We start from the raw sequence: 17338 nt of genomic DNA, 5'->3' as shown, positions 1-17338 counted from the left end.
AGTGCACTTGCCAGTTAGTTCTATCGAAGTTGTGAATGAAAAACGATTTATTAAGACGTTCGTACAGAGTTTTTAGCGCCGTTGCCTGAGATCACAATTTCGTGCACCAAACACCAAACTTAATCCATGAAATACATATGCAACATGAAGCAAAACAAAAAGAAAAATGAAAAGAAATTACCTAACGTTGGGTTGCCTTCCAACAAACGCTTCTTTAACGTCACTAGCTTGACGATTAGTTCTTGGATTTTCTTCCTCTTCTTTTAGTTGGTTAAGAGAAATAACTTCAATGGACATGAGGAGAAAAAGGATACCCACTAAAAAATAACCCTCATACAACTTTCTGATTCACTAGGATCAAAGAAAGCATATTTAAGTGTTGGGGGAGAAGACTTCAATTCAAATGTCGGTGGTGCATTCAGATTTTTCTTTCCGAAAGCTTGCATGCATTCTTCCTCCTTTGTTTGTGCATCTTCCTCTCGTAGCCTCTGAGGATATGGAATCTTAGGCTTGTATTCCTCCACTACCTCCTTCCTTATTGGAAGTTCAGTTGGTACATGGGTCTCTTGGTTTTGCTCTTGCACTTCTAACTCCTCATTTGTAGCCCCAGTTTGATATTCATTGTTCTTGCTAAGCACTATTTCACTCCTCAAGTTTATTGCTTTGCATCCTTCCTTTAGATTTGGAATTGTGTCACTGAAAAAGGTGTTGGTAGGCCTCTCAGCAATTTGTCTGGCTATTTGATCCATTTGAACTGTCAAGTTTCTTATGGAGGCCTTGATTTCCTGCATGAAGCTAATTGTGTTTTTGGCGAGTTCAGCTAAGGCTAGCTCCAGAGATGATGGTTCTTGATAAGAATAAAGAGATGATGGTTCTTGATATGAATAGAGAGATGATGGTTCTTAGTATGAGTAAGGAGATGATGGTTCTTAATAGATGGAATATGAAACATTGAAGTTTTCTTGGTCTTAACTTTTCCAACCAAAATTCGGATAATTCCTCCATCCATAGTGATATGAATCATTCTTTGAGTATGAATAGTAACCCATCGATGCTTTGATGTATTTGTTGAGTGATTTCAGGTTTACAAGGCAAGTATGGATTGAAGAAGTGGGGAAAAAGTATGCAAATAGTAAAGAATCTATGAAGAAATGAAGTTTGGAGTGTTTCAAGATCATGCGTATGCAGAATCATATATGCGTACACAAGTTTGTAAATTCGTGCAACCATGCGTACGCATGGTCAGGCGTGCGTACCCATGACTGTGATCACGTGAGTTCATTTAAAGCAACATGTGGGTTGCGATTTTAGCCCTTCTAAAGCCCAATTCAACTCATTTTTGAAATAGATGAAACCAAATTCAAGAAAGAACAAAGGAGGAGCAATTAAGGTAGCTTAGGAACATATTTTAGGGTAGTTTTAAAGAGAGAGAAACTTCCTTTTCTCTCTAGAATTTAGGGTTCTTAGATCAATTTCTCTTTATTTTTAGTCTTTAATTCTTGTTTAAGTGTAATTTCATTTATATGCTCTATTACCTTAATTCTCCTAATTTCTCTTGTTAATTTCTCATTTGTGCCATTTTTTAGTTCATGAACTCTTGTTAATTTCAATTTTATTTAACGCAATTTGATATTTTATGTTTCCTTTATGCTTGTTTTAGTGATTGTTATTGTTATCTTACAATTGTTAGCTTTAGATTTTATTAATTCTTCCTATTTTACCATGCTTTCATTTTATACCTTTCAAGTATTTGTGAAAATGCCTCTCTTAACTTTAGAGTAGATTTTTTAGCATTCTTGGCTTGAAATTAAAAAATTAGGTGATCTTGAGTCATTAATGTCCAATTTAGATTGGTAATTCATTAGAATGGTTAGTTAATCTTGTTTCCATTGATGTTACTTATGGATTGGGATTAACTATATCTACTTGACTTTTTTCCGATGTTAGAGATAATGAAATAGAATTATTCTAGGTAATTGTTGTGTTATGATTAATGATTATGATAAAAAAATTTTAGACCAAGTCCAACAGTTACTTTTTGGAGTTCCTATTACTGTGCGTGTCAGAAAAAGAAAGGAACCAATCATTGGAGTGAAATGAGAAGGAGTTCCTTCTCTTGGATCGAGAAGGGAGAGTCCATCTGAATAGGGACTCTTGTCCAATAATAACTTGCTATTTGGCAAGTTATTATAAAAATAAATAATTATATAAAATCTTAAATAATTAAATAATAATTAATTCAGTAATAATTATAATAAATCATTATATTTTTATTTAATTAATAATTTATATTAATTATTTAAATAATAATTAATTAAGTAATTAAATCATAATTAATTTATTAATAATTATAATAATTAATTAGATTAAATAATTAAATTTTTATTTAATTAATAATTTATATTAATTATTTATATCATAATTAATATTGAAGTTTCTGGTTCAAATAATGATATCAACGTGTTAGATCGTTCTCCAGTGTTTGATGATATTCTAAATGATCGTGCTCCAGAGGTAAATTATACTAGAGTAAAGTATCGTTTTTATCCCCAACTAGGGGTGGCAATATGTACCCTACCCGCGGGTACCCAACCCGACCCCATCCGATCGGGTAGGATTGTCAACCCGATCCGCAGCGGGTAGGGTAGGGTGCGGGTAGGGTTATCGTGCGGGTCGGGTAGGGTGCGGGTTGTGCCTCAATCCTACCCGACCAACCCGCACCCTATATATGTATATGTTATATACTTATATAAAAATATATTTTAAGTGGATGTTGAACCAAATACCTCTCACTAAATGCAAAAGATCCTTAGTCATTAAAAGAAGATCATTAATTGATAATTTAATATTTTTTTTACATGAAAGTTAGTTCTATTTTAAATTATCATCAAGTTATATAATAATATTGCATCTTTTTTTGTAACCCGCAGGTAGGGTCGGATACCCGCGGGTTAAGAACGGGTAGGGTTAGGGTTGAGATATTCTCAACCCGCGAGTAGGGTAGGGTTGAGTTTATATAAAAATCTCAACCTGCGGGTAGGGTTAGGGTTGGCTCCAAACCCTACCCTACCCTACCCATTGCCACCCCTATCTCCAACGTTTGGGGTAAGTCCCAAAGTTGTCCCTAACATTTCAATCGTCCTATTTAAGTCCCTAACGTTTCAAAATTGACTCAATGTTGTCATGCCATTAGGGATCCGTTAACAGAATTGACGGCAGGACGAAAGTGAGACGATGTTGAAATGTTCGGAATTTAAATAGGACAAAAACGTTGGAGACAAAAATGATACATAGAAATAAATTTTAGTTTTATCCTTTAATAATATCATTTTTTTACTATACATAGTATTTAATTATTTTTTAATCACATCTAAATAAATACACTTAATCACATTATTTTTATTCTAAATAAATTTATTTTTTTATAATTTTACACTTAAAGTTATAAGTTAATATAAAAATATAAAAAAATTTATTTAGAATAAAAGTAGTGTGATTAAGTGTAATTTACTTATATGTGATTAAAAAATAATTGAATATTATATACCGTAAAAAATTAATATTATTGAAGGATAAAATTAAAATTTATTTATATGTATCGTTTTTTATCCCCCAACGTTTTCATTCTATTTAAGCCACTAACGTTTCAAAATTCTCTCAATTTTGTCCCGCCGTCAATTCTGTTAACAGATCCCTAACGGCAGGATAACATTGAGCCAATTTTGAAACGTTAGGAACTTAAATAGGACGATTGAAATGTTATGGATAACTTTGGGATTTATCACAAATGTTGGGGACAAAAACGATACTTTACTCATTATACTATTAATGGTAATACTTATATTATGGGATACTATTTAGCAGATGGTATTTATCCTGAATGAGCTGCATTTGTCAAATCAATCTCAAAGTCACAAGGAGAGAAACGCAAGTTATTTGCACATTATCAAGAAGGGCAAAAAAAAGATGTGGAGCGAGCATTCGGAGTGTTGCAAGTACGCTTTGCAATTATACGTAGTCCAGCTCGCTTTTGGGAAAAGAAGAAGCTTGCCAACATAATGAAAACTTGTATTATATTGCATAATATGATTATTGAGGATGAAAGAAACACTTATGCAGGAAATTTTGTTCAAGGCTTAGAGTATGATGATGTCGAAAATGGCTTATCACAACCTCAGTTGGGAGAGAAAGATTTTGCACTATACCATCAATTTCTCCAAAGAAATGCCCAACTTCAAAATAGGCAGCAGTATAGACAATTGAAACAGGACTTGATTGACCACATATGGCAATTTTACAATACTTGTTGTCAACTATAGAGTTTAATTATATTTTTCTTTGTATTAAGTAATTTTACAAATTAGTGTAATCCCGAATTATATATTGTGTATTATTGTTACATATGAATTTTTTAATATTAATATCTTTTAATAGTGAATTATTTTTAAATTTATAAATTTAAATAATATTATTGAAAAAAATAATTACTTTAATTTTAAGTATTTTAATTAATTAATTTAGTGGGACCACAATAGGGACTAAAATTAGTTCCTCCTAATGGAGAAGAGAGATGCTTTGAGTTCTTATTTATGACGCAAAAGCTGATGTAGAGTTTTTTTTATGACAAGTGAGTCATAAATAAGGATTGAGATGAGTTCCGTAATGGAGATGATTAGTATTTGTTATCTTTAATTGTTTGCTTTACATTATTGTCATTTAAATTCTTATCTGCAAACCCCCTAATTTTTATAACCGATAATACGCATAACTCATTGTAATTCTTTTAAGAAACTATCCGAGATCTAATGCTCTCGATTTTTATTGGTTTGCACTTATAACAAATAAAATTAAACTTTGATAAAAAATTTATTATCGGTCTAAGACTATACTTACAATAAGATTCTATTTTATTAAAATATTTGACCTACATTCATTCTTGCGGCTAACTTTTTTTTGTTATGGAAGTAAAAGTGGTGATATACTTTAACATGGTAATTTTTGATATTTTTCAAAACTGTGGAAGTACACAAATGTCTAGGACCGATTTCTGTACTTAAAATTTTTTATTTTTTTTTTAACACAAATTCCTGGGACCGATTTGTGTACCTCTCACAAATCGGTCGGTCCGATTTCTGTACCTCTAGTTAAACGATCCCACATTTAAGTATAACACCCCAACAATCCACATTTAAGAAAAACACCACTACCACTCCAATATTAAAAATAAAAAATTCTCATTCTTGCCGTCAACACGACAGGAAATACAAAAGTGAATGGAAATAATAACATACCCAACTCAGCTCTGGCAAACTGAATTTTATCACACTAGTGAATTTTTTTTTTTCAAAAAGAAAAGAAAATACAAAAGACAGATTAAATTATTTTGAAAGAGCTAGCAAGCAAGCTAAGACCATCATCTTCATCCCTTGTTTTCAAATATCTTCCCAAAAGTATTTGATGAAATCTTTCATGTGGTCTACCTGAAAGTGCATGTACACCACAACACCATATCCATTATCACCATCTTCGTCAGGCATTAGAGCAATAACCCCTCTATCATAAGGACACACACCACCAGGACCAAAATAAAACGGCTTCCCCAACCCAAAATCAGCCTCATAAAACGGCATGCTCATCCAACTGCCAAGTATAATGTTAGGATTCCCAAAGAAAGGCACATCAGCTCTATACTCACCTTTCTCCAAATAAGGTGTCCTAATCAGATCCCAACGGTTTTCAAACCCTGCCACGTAATGCATTTGTGATTTAACAAACTCGTGATTCGACACTTTATTAACAGCTTCCCTTATTTTCTGCGATGCGTAACTGATTGGTTGAGTGGTGATTTCTTTAGCGTAGCAAGTTGGCGTAACCGTCGGACCCAACGCGTTTCCGAAGTAGTTTTGAGGAAGTGGCGGATTCAATCTGTTGCGAATATCGACGTTGAATTTAACGACCGTTGGTTGATTCTCTTCAAGATTACGAGCTTTGCAAGCGCATCTCCATATATGTGCGCTGATAATTTCGAATCTGCTGTACGGTCTCGGAGATGGGTTATGAGGAGCGTTACCGTTTCCATTTGCTGTTACATTTGCATTTGCATTCTTTTTGAGCTTCTGGACGTGTTCTGGTGTGAGTTTTAACAGCGCGAAGGTCGTCTTCTTCTTTTGCTCTTCGATGTTGTCGGTTCTTCCGAGGATGAGCGGCAGAGGCTTGAACTCCCGGTGGTCGAACAGGGGTGGAGTTAATGGCCCAGTTGGTTTGAGCACGGTTCGGTCGAGAAACGGAAGCTCGCTTGGATCTAGCTTCGCACCTCGAGTGAGCTTCGCCCATGAGTTGATGAAGCGAATGGCGGCGAGGCCATCGCCTAATGGATGAGAAAAAAGGATTCCGACTGCAAAGCCGCCATCGCCGCCGTGGAACTTTGTCACCTGTGCCAAGAACAAAGGAAGCTCGTTTATTTGACAAGAGTAGTCAACAGCTGGGATGAGTTCTTTGATGCTGGGTTCATTTGGAGTGAAGTCTCCATATTCCGCCATTGATTTCTTCGATTCAGCTTCGAGAAGCAATACCCCCTTTGCGTTGCAATCGAGTTCCAAACGGCCACCGTCCGTCCAACTCAGCCTCCCGGCTAATGGATAGTAGTGAACGAGAATCTCGCTGAGAGACTCTCGCATTCGCTCAACAAGGACATTGACATCGACGACAGTGTTGTTGTTCTTGGCGTTGTTCTGTTTTGGGTTGTAAACGTAGATTGAAGGTGTATGACTCCATCGCCAAAGTTGGTCGTTGTCTGATAGCCATAGAAGACCCTTTGGAGTTTCTTCTTTTGGGATCACTGTATGAGTACCTAAGATTGTTACCATTGTTTCAGTCTCTCTTGTGTCTAAAGGCTTCGTTGATTGCTATATAAGACTATGATAGCGGTGAAGGGGACTATAATAGTAACGGCCAAAGCTAGTCTGAGTAAAGCTATTTTCTACCTCACATGAGAAACGTGCGTGGGCCAGTGAACTTGTGACGCCTGTTCATGATTGTCTCCACAAGCTCTGGCATGTGTTAGACATAGGTTTGTGTAGCTTTTTCATGCTTAATGAGGGTGGATATTGGTTATTCATTAATTATTTAATTAAGTTGTTGGACATTAATGACAGTGGACCTTATGTAACTTTTTTGTCGTTTGGTTGAGATTATATTGGTAACGCTGTTTTTTACTGGCAACGCTGTTTTTGACATGAAAGTTAGGTTTGGCTTGGTAATGTGTGGATGGAAAATTAATTGGGTTGTGAATATTGTTTGACCAGAAATTATAGCTGTTGGTGTAAATTGTTAAAAGTTTTATCTGAAAAAAAATACGTCCTTGAACTTTTGACCTGAAAATACATTTAATTTACTAACCTTCTTAAAATTTAGACACATCAATCCTTCTATTCACTTGGATCTGGCAGATCCAAAAAAAACATCAAATATGGCTTCTGTTGTCCTAGTCTGGCCGATATACGGATGCACACGTAGAAAAGTTTTTAAAATGGGACAAACTAGACCCAGTGATTGATATGTCCTGATTTTAAGAAAGTCAAGAATTTAAATATATTTTTAAATCCTCAAGTATATAAATGTCCGCAGGCTAAAAGGTCAAAAACCTATTTGTCCTTTCTCAAAAAAAAAATTATATAATTGTTCAGTAAAAATTAGGGGTGGCAAAACCCGCTCTGCCCTGCCTCGTCCCGCCCCATCCCGCCAAAATCCATCTTAATCGGTCTGTCCCGCCAAAAGACGGTCTGGCGGGTTGGCGAGCCACCCTGCCTTCTCCTTTTTTCAATATAAAAAACTCCAAAATAATATATTAGTATTATAAATATCAACAAGTAGAACCAGAAATAGAAAAATATAAAATAAAAATAGAATATGTAACAAATTCAATATGAACATTAGAACATGAACAATAGAAAAACAGAGAACATGAACATTTAACAATAAACAAACAAAACAGCCCTCCCAGCTCCTAGTACCACAAACCGAAAAATAAAAAAAATTAAAAATTAAGAAAATAGAAAAATAGATAATACTTAGTCACCGTCATTGAAGCGCCGCCCGCTACAGATATGAGAGAGGGATTTACAGGCCGTCTGAGTTGTTGGCTGTGGACCCGAGAGAGGAAGAGCAATGTCGCTTTGTTGCTGGTGCGAGAGAGGAAGAGTCGTGTCACATCGTCGCCAGTACAAGAGAGGGAGAGCCGAGTCTTCGTCGCCGTCGGTGATTCTGCCGTAGACTGGGCGAGGGAGACAGAGACGTGACGGAGAGAGGGAGAGAGAGAGGGAAAGCGAGACAAAGAATGCAGAGAGCCAAGTCATCATCGCTAGCTCGCCACCGGTACGTCGTTTATTCCGAATGCATCTGTCGATCAGAATCTTAAGCTGCATTTGTTTACAGGGACGGGACAATGAGACAGGGACACATAGATACAAAATTGTGTTTGACAATGAGACATGGACAGAGACATTGTGTTCAAAGATACTGAATTAGTGTCTTTTATGTCCATCCTGATAGGAAGCACACATAGACACTAACAAGAGACATAACTTATTTTTCATTTTTTCTTTCATTATTCTTGTTCATTTTTCATAATTATACTTTTTATCATTATATTTTTCTTCTCAAATTTTTTGAATGAAAAAAATGAGAATAAATTAAATTTTCATAATTTGTTCTACCTTATTACTAAACAGAACACAAGAACACTAAATTCTGTCTCTGTTCTTTATGTCTTGTTCTTATTAGTGTCTTGTCTTGTTCTGTTTTTAAAAACAAACGCAGCCTTAGGATCAAGGTCTTAGGGATGAGAGGGAGTGAGTTCAGTGACAAAAAGGCCAAGAGGGGGACTGGGGGAGTGACGTCGACTATGCAGTGAATGAAGAGTGAAAATTGAAAACCCTAATTGATAGATTTTCAATTTATACAAAGGTATAAAATTACTAAAATACGCTAAAAAAACAATCATACCCCGTCGGGCCAGCTCGCCCTGCCCTGTCCTGCTAGAGCCCGCCAGTTTGGCGGTATAGATTTGGTGGGTTTCTAAAAAATGGACTCAAAATTTCGTCTCAATCTGATTTTTTTTTTTTTAGTTAGATGATTTGACTCGATGAAATTTGACTTATTTTGCCACCATTAGTAAAAAAAAAAAAGGTATGTATGAAATAAATAGAGTAGCCATTGGTGCACATTATGAGAAGACTCTATTTATTATAGTTAAAATGATGTAGAGTTAAATCGTAATTTAATAATTAAAATTTAGGACTTATTTTTTATCAATTATTAACACAAAAAATCATTTAAAATACTTTATAAAATTAATGAAGAGTTTAAAAACGGTTAAAATATTAATATTACTTTACATGTTAATGTGAATAAAAATCGGAAATCATCTAGTATTTAGTTGTATGAATATAGAAAATAAAAAAAAATAAAACATAATAATTATTGTTTTATGTTACAAATTAATATATATATATATATATATATATATATATATATATATATATATATATATATATATATATATATATATATATATATGCTAAGATTTTTGTATTGACATTATTATTATTGTTGTTGTTATTAGTCCCAACCCCTCTCTCTTTTTTGGTAATCGCCCCAACTCTTTTATGTTATACCATTAACCCATAGTATCCCCTAAAATTGACAGCATTCATTTTTTAAGAATCCAAACTCATCACTTAACAAAAACATATAACTTAAAAATAAAAGTTGTGCATTATTTTAGGCTTTTAAATTAAATGATTTATATTAAATTAATTCTTTTATTATTTTTTTATTTTTATTTTTTAATATAAAATTCTCAATATCTTTAGATATACTAATTTTAATTTTATTAAACTAGTGAGCATGATGAACAAGCTTTTAATCACTTCGTTATTAGAAATGACATCGTAATGTCTCATTTCATTCACAATTGAATTGTCTTCACAGTCTAATTTTGCATGTATCTTTTCTTCACCTTAGATTTTATGTTGGTATTTTATGTGAGTCAGCACAAGTCACACCTTTAGCACACGTCACACCTTTTCACACCCTTAAACAACTCTCTAGAAGCTTCCATCACTCTCTATAAGTAGATGCATGCTATTGTACTGAATTGATTTTGATTAATTCTTCTGAGTAATCAATAAAGTTCATTTTCCTCTATTCTCTTCCTCAATCTTCAGTCTCCTTTCTTCTTTCTTCTTCAATCCTTACCCTCTAAGATTTGGTACCTTCATGGTATCAGAGCTTATGGTGCCACAGCTTCTGCGAAATCACAAATTCAGAAGAGTTCAAGCTAATTCAAGCTGAGTCATGATGGCTCAAGGATTTGTAGCAACACCGATCTTAATGAAGCTGGATGAGAAAAATTTTTTGCAATGAAAAGACCAGGCATTCTCAACAATTGAAAGAAATGATATGCTAACTCATATTACAGGAAAAGGAATCCCTCGGCAATACCTAGCAACCGAAGACGACACCAATGTATCATTGAATCCGCAGTATCAACAATGGAAAAGACAAAATGCTTTGCTCAAGTCATGGCTCTTGGCTTCAATGAGTAAACCGTTTACCACACGGATGGTTGGATGTACTTACACGCATCAAGTTTGGAAAAGGCTTGAAGATCATTTTGCATCTCAGATCAAAGCAAGGTAATGCAGTTAAAACACAAGCTCAGTACTCTTCAAATTGAAGCATCTGTAACTGAGTATGTCCTTTCAATTAAGAGCACAATTGATGCATTAGTCTCAGTAGGTGAAGCAATAACTGAAAGTGATCATGTAAATGCAATCTTGCATGGTTTAACCGATGAGTATTCTTCAGTATACACGTTTGTGCTAGCAAGATCTCAGTTCATAACAGTTATCGAATTGGAAGCCCTACTGCTGGCGCATGAGAGCATGCTCACAAGGTTCAGGAAGCCAGAGGCATTTGTTCAAGCTAATATCGCTCAATTTGGCAAAGGATATTTTAGAGGTGAATTTCAAGGACGAGGAAGACGCACGTTTAGAGGAGGCAGAGGCTACTTCAATGGAGGTAGATCTCTACAAGATTCCTCAGTGCAAGAACATACAAATGGTGGATTTAGTGGCCAGACTGTAGGTGGCAGAGGACAGTCTAATAGAGGTGGCAGGATGAACAATATGAGAGGTTATCAGGCTGAGAAACCACAGTGTCAAGTGTGCAATAAAATAGGTCACACAGCTCGAACTTGCTGGTATAGGTATAGTGAAGACTTCTATGAAGGTTACTATGAAAATGAAAATGAAGGATATGGTGGATACAGCAAAGCAAGCAATCAGTCCTATGGCAATGAAGGGTACAACAGTGGAAACAATCAGGTCCCTCAGCAAGTGTCTTAGCCTCGTGCCAACTTCTGTAATGTCCTGGCAACGCCTGCTACAGTTCAGGATCCGAATTGGTATCCTGACTCAGGAGCTACGCATCATATGACTCACACTGAGCAGAATCTGTTAGAGAAGGAGGAGTATTGTGGTGATGAGCAAGTTATAGTAAGCAATGGAACAGGTTTGCCAATTTCTTTTGTTGGTAATTTGTGCATTAAATCTGATTTGAGCTCTAGATTATTACACCTTAGAAAACTGCTATGTGTGCCAAAAATAACAAAGAATTTGATAAGTGTATATCAATGTTGCTGTGACAATTAAGTCTTCTTTGAATTTCATGATGATAGGTGCTGCATAAAAACCAAAGACACTCAAGAGATTGTTCTTCAAGGCATTGTTCACAAAGGCCTTTATAAGTTCACAACTGGTCAAAGCAAACCAAAAGCATACACTTCTGCATTAGGAAATAAGGGAGATGTCCTGATTTGGCATGCTAGATTAGGCCACCCAAACCATAGCATTGTATCACAAGTATTAAAGACTTGTCAAATTCCCTCTTCTGTAACCAAACTTAAATGCTCAGCTTGTTGTATTGGGAAATCCCACCATTTACCTTTCTCTTCCTCTCAAACTGTGTATAACCATCCCTTGGAGCTTGTACATTCTGATATTTGGGGGCCAACACCCATTTCAGACACTAATGGACATTGGTACTTTGTAAACTTTATCGATGCATTCTCAAAGTATACATGGCTTTATCTCATTAAATCTAGAGCTCAATTAAAATTAGTATTTAATTACTTCCAACAAATGGCTGAATTGTAATTAAATACAAAGCTGAAAATGTTGTAAAGTGACAATGCTGCTGAGTATAAAAGCCTATCTAAGCTGTTGCAAGCAAAAGGAGTTGTATACAGATTTTCATGTCCTCATGTTCATCAGTAGAATGGAGCTACTGAAAGGAAGCATCGCCATGTGGTTGAAATGGGCCTTACTTTACTTTCAGGGGCATCCATGCCTATTAGATTTTGGGGAGAAGCCTTTACTACTGCTGTCAAGCTCATAAATATGCTTCCAACACCAGTGTTAGAGGGCATGTCTCCTACTGAAAATCTATTTGGCAAAATACCTTCTTATGACCAGCTTCGAGTCTTTGGATGTTTATGCTTCCCTCATTAAAGATCTTACAATAAGCACAAGCTGGATTTTAGGTCCTCACCTTGTACATTCATTGGGTATGGCACATCTCACAAGGAATACAAATGTCTCACTCAGGATGGGAAAGTTATTATCACCCCTCATGTTGTATTCTTTGAAGACAAGTTTTCTTTTCAACAAGCTACACAGCAGGTTCCTAGTAAATCTGTATCAGCTTCTGAAGATGCCTTACCTCCCTCTATTCCAACCATTCCACTCATCCCTAGGCCCTTGTCAAATATAGTTGAACCAAGGCAGTCTCAGTCTCAGCAGGTCAGCTTCAGCCATTCAATCTCAAGTCAGCAGGTCTCTCCCTCTCAAGACAGTTTGAACCACAACTCAGCCAATTCCTCACCTTCAACTCTTCCTCAACCATCAACCTCACCCCTCATACCTCAGTTACCAATAGCAGCTTCCTCTATTCCCACTTCTATCCCTATCAATGACATTGAGATACCAATTTCAGAGGATTCTGAACCTGTACCTGCTGTTGTTAATTCTCACTTAATGATCACTAGAAGTAAGGCTGGAATTTTTAAGCCAAACGTCTTTTCTACCAGTGTGGAGCCAAGAACTGTGAAGCAAGCTTTGAATTCTCCAAAATGGAGAGCTGCTATGAATCTGGAATATGATGCACTAATCAGGAACAACATGTGGGTATTAGTAAGCCTTCCACCCAACAGAGAAGCCATAGGCAGCATGTGGGTCTTCAGGGTGAAATACAATGCAGATGGCTCTTTACAAAAGCACAAGGCAAGGCTGGTAACTCAGGGGTATGCTCAGAAACATGGATCTGACTTCATAGAGACCTATAGCCCAGTGGTGAAGCCTACTTCCATTAGATTGTTGCTGTCCATTGCTGTATCCAAATCCTGGGTAATCAGACACTTAGACGTTAATAATGCCTTCTTGCATGGTGATTTAATGGAGGAAGTTTATATGAGGCAGCCTCTAGGGTATGAACAATAAGATCCCTCCTTAGTATGCAAGCTTACAAAGGCTCTCTATGGGCTGAAGCAAGCCCCAAGAGAGTGGTATCATAAGCTGGCAAGTGGATTAAGGGAGATTGGCTTTGCAGCTACCAAGTCTGATGTCTCAGTTTTTGTCAAAAATGTTGATGGACTCCAAACTTATGTGCTTGTGTATGTAGATGATATCATTGTGACTGGTGAATCTTCTGCGCTTGTAACAGATGTGATAGCTAAGCTGAACAAAAAGTTTGCTCTCAAAGATATGGGAGACCTACACCACTTCCTTGGAATTCAAGTAACCAGAACTTGTGATAGTGGTCTAGTGCTCACTTAGCAGAAATATGTTGGGGAAGTATTAAAGAAAGCTGGTATGGTTGGTTGTGCCTCCTGCCACACACATCTGCCATCCACTGTGAAGATCTCGGCTCTTGGTGGGTCTAGCTTCTATGACCCAAAGCTATACAGATCGATCATTGGCAGCCTGCAGTATCTCACAATAACAAGGCCTGAAATCTGCTACAGTGTTAACAAGCTGTCTCAATTTGTTCAAGCTCCTTTGGACTGTCATTGGAGAATGGTTAAACGGGTACTAAGATACTTGAGTGGCACAACAAGCTACGGCTTACATATAAAACAGGATTCCTCTATGAGCGTAACTGCTTATAGTGACTCAAACTAGGCTGAGGATCCAGATGATAGGAAGTCCACCAGTGGTTATTGTGTCTTTCTTGACTCAAATTTGATCTCTTGAGCATCAAAGAAGCAGTCGGCAGTAGCTAGATCAAGTACTGAGGCTGAATATCGAAGTATGGCAGATACAGTAGCAGAGTTAATTTGGGTAAAACCCATGATGAGTGAATTGCTGTATCCATCACCTGAAGCACCAATGTTGTATTGTGACAATCTCAGCGCAGTTTTGCTTGCTGCCAATCCTATCCTCCACTCCAAGTCCAATCACTTCGAGATTGATCTGCACTTTATTAAGGATCATGTCAACAATAAAAAGATTCGGGTCAGCCATATCCTAGGGTCAGTGCAGCTAGCTGACATTCTTATAAAGGCAATACCCTCAGAGAGCTTTCACCATTTCCGTGCCAAGCTCGGTGTTCATGATCAGCAACTTCTTGCTGGAAGTCAGAATTGTTCATCCTCAACAGAGTAGAATGAAGTTTGCTGGAGATGATGATAAGTGTATAGCTGTCAACAAAACAGAACAAAGACAAGTAGAGATGATGATAGGTGTTATGATGAGAGTGTTAGTTAAGACAGGTAGTTCTGTTGTGAGTCAACACAAGTCACACCTTTAGCACCAGTCACACCTTTAGCACAAGTCACACTTTAGCACAAGTCACACCTTTAGCACACGTCACACCTTTCCACACCCTTAAGCAACTCTCCAGAAGCTTCCATCACTCTCTATAAGTAAATGCATTCTATTGTACTGAATTGATTTTGATTCATTCTTCTGAGTAATCAATAAAGTTTATTTTCCTCTGTTCTCTTCCTCAATCTTCAGTCTCCTTTCTTCTTTCTTCTTCAATCCTCACCCTCTAAGATCTGGTACCTTCAAAAGGTATGGTTCTGTTAATAAAGTTAGGGGTTTATTTGTCCTTGACACATAACGGATCATGTGGTGTCTAAACGTGTCACGCCATCGTTTTTTGTTGAGTACAAACGAAAAAAATCAAGCTAGGAACTAATTCGTTTGTCGAAAAAAAATCTGAAAATATTTTTGTGTATTAGTTTTTTTGTGATTAAAATATCCGTTTTTAAAATCCTCAAAAATTGATTTGGATAATTACTCAAAATAAAAAAAGCCTTATTCTCTCTTTTTGCCTCTTATCTTCATGCATCTGCTCTCCAATCTCAAAGAAAAACCCTAGCCTCCATTGCTGCATTCGTCCTCTGTAAAACTCGTGAAATTAATAAATAATTAACTAATAAATTAATTATTATTTAAAAAAATTAGAAAATTAAATTTTATAGTTTAAAGAAGTAAAACTAATTAAAATATGAATTTTAACACTAATTTTAAATAATTTAACCCAAAATTAGACCAACAGGCCAAACTGATTAGACCAAACCCATTTTAGGCCTAAGGCCCAACCGAAACTCACCCACACTAAATGGCTTCAGACATTTCTTCCCTCCCTCATAAGGGAACACGCTGAAACATAAGGAAAGGGGGAGAAGAAGAAGAAGAGCGAACCCCTTGCTTCAATTTTTATTCCACCATAACTTTCAATTCGGAGCTCTGATCGTCGGACTATTTGCGGCCACATGACCACCGTGTCGAGCTCTACAAAGCCTATTAACCAATTTGGTAAGGATATTGCAACTTCACTCTCGGTCTCTCTTTCTCCCAATTTCAAAATTCAGATAATTGGATATTGAGATTTTTGATGTTTTGGTATTTTATGATCAAACTAATATGAGAAAAGTATTGGATTTTGTTCCATTGATACTTGAAAAAGGTAAGAACCCTTAAACCCTTTTCTAAATTATTGAATTAGTAAGCTTTGATGTTGATTATAGTAATATAATGTGGAAATAGATTGAATTATGTTGATTTGAAGTCCTATTGGTGGTTGAACTTGTGAAATTGGAACTTTGGAAGCTGGGAACCATTTTTTGTGTGATTTTAGTGAAGTGAAAGCTTGCAAAAATGGTGAAATTGAGGTGCATTTGGCTTAGAGAGAAATCAGATAAGGTATGATTTTGGTTTCTCGTAGATAACGTATAATGTAATGTGAAAACTTAGGCTAGTTGACCGTAGGATAAGTTGAACTATGTACATATGTGGAGGTTTAGTGATTTCTAGTGAAAATGATGAGTTTAAACATGTAAATATGTGAATATTGATAGTGGTGGTGATTGATGAGATTTGATGAATGATTATGATTTATGCTATGGTTTATTGATGAATTGTGTTGTTGTTGGCTATTATTTGCTGGGTGAAAATTAATAAAATAGAGTATGGGAATATTGTGGAAGGGATGAAATGGTTAGGGGATTGCTTTGAGTGTATTTGAAGTTGTTTTGATTATAAAACTTTGATTTGAAATAAAGAATTTGAAAAGAAAAGAGGTTTTTGGGTTTTTGGTAAAACTTAATTTTTGACCAACTTCGGTAGGTCATAACTCGGCTTCCGGATCCCCAAATTTTGTCAAACATGTTTCAAATAAAAATTGGGTCCGTGGAGTTTATGCCATTCAAAAAACAAAGGAAAAATAATTTAAAAAGAAAGAGTTATGCGCGTTTGAAGTTTGATGTCAAATTTTGGAAATTTTACAAGTTAGCATCATTTTAAGAAAAAGGAAGAGTCGCATACGCGAGCATGCACACGCGACGCGATATTCACTCATTGCCTAGATATCTCGTGTACGCGACCTGCTAAATCGAACGCTCGCATACGCGGGCGGCGCACTCAACACGAGAAGTTCCTTTTGTTTTGCCCTCTCCCGTATGCAGCCATAAGCTCGCGTACGCGAGAACCCATGTTATGGCTAAACGTGGGATTTTTGTATACTAAACCATTCTTCTAACTTTCTAAACCTTTGTAACAATCTTTTATGGTCCAAGTACCTAGTTTTTAAGCCTAGGAAAGAGAGTGAACCTACAAGGGATGTTAAGTGGTAGAGAATGGAGTTACGGAGGATGGAGTTCTAACTGGGAGAATGTAGACGTACCGATTATGATGCGAATGAGAACTAAAAAGATGTTGATTAATCAAGAATGATGAAATATGATTATTGATTGAGTTAATGTGGATTGTTT

The 17338-nt window shown here is 36.2% G+C and overlaps 1 protein-coding gene across 1 annotated transcript; it reads right to left on the bottom strand.

Moving 5' to 3' along the window:
* Positions 1 to 5187: 5187 nt before the first annotated feature.
* LOC112727792 (spermidine hydroxycinnamoyl transferase-like) lies at positions 5188 to 7268 on the bottom strand. The gene has a single exon (XM_025777691.3). The coding sequence runs from the start codon at positions 6864 to 6866 to the stop codon at positions 5433 to 5435; it is 1434 nt and encodes a 477-aa protein (XP_025633476.1). The 5' UTR covers positions 6867 to 7268; the 3' UTR covers positions 5188 to 5432.
* Positions 7269 to 17338: the final 10070 nt, after the last annotated feature.

The sequence above is a fragment of the Arachis hypogaea genome, chromosome 12, assembly GCF_003086295.3.
Source record: "Arachis hypogaea cultivar Tifrunner chromosome 12, arahy.Tifrunner.gnm2.J5K5, whole genome shotgun sequence".
NCBI lineage: Eukaryota > Viridiplantae > Streptophyta > Magnoliopsida > Fabales > Fabaceae > Arachis > Arachis hypogaea.
Note: the sequence above shows the minus strand (reverse complement) of the source record. Positions and strands in the feature narration are given on the sequence as shown.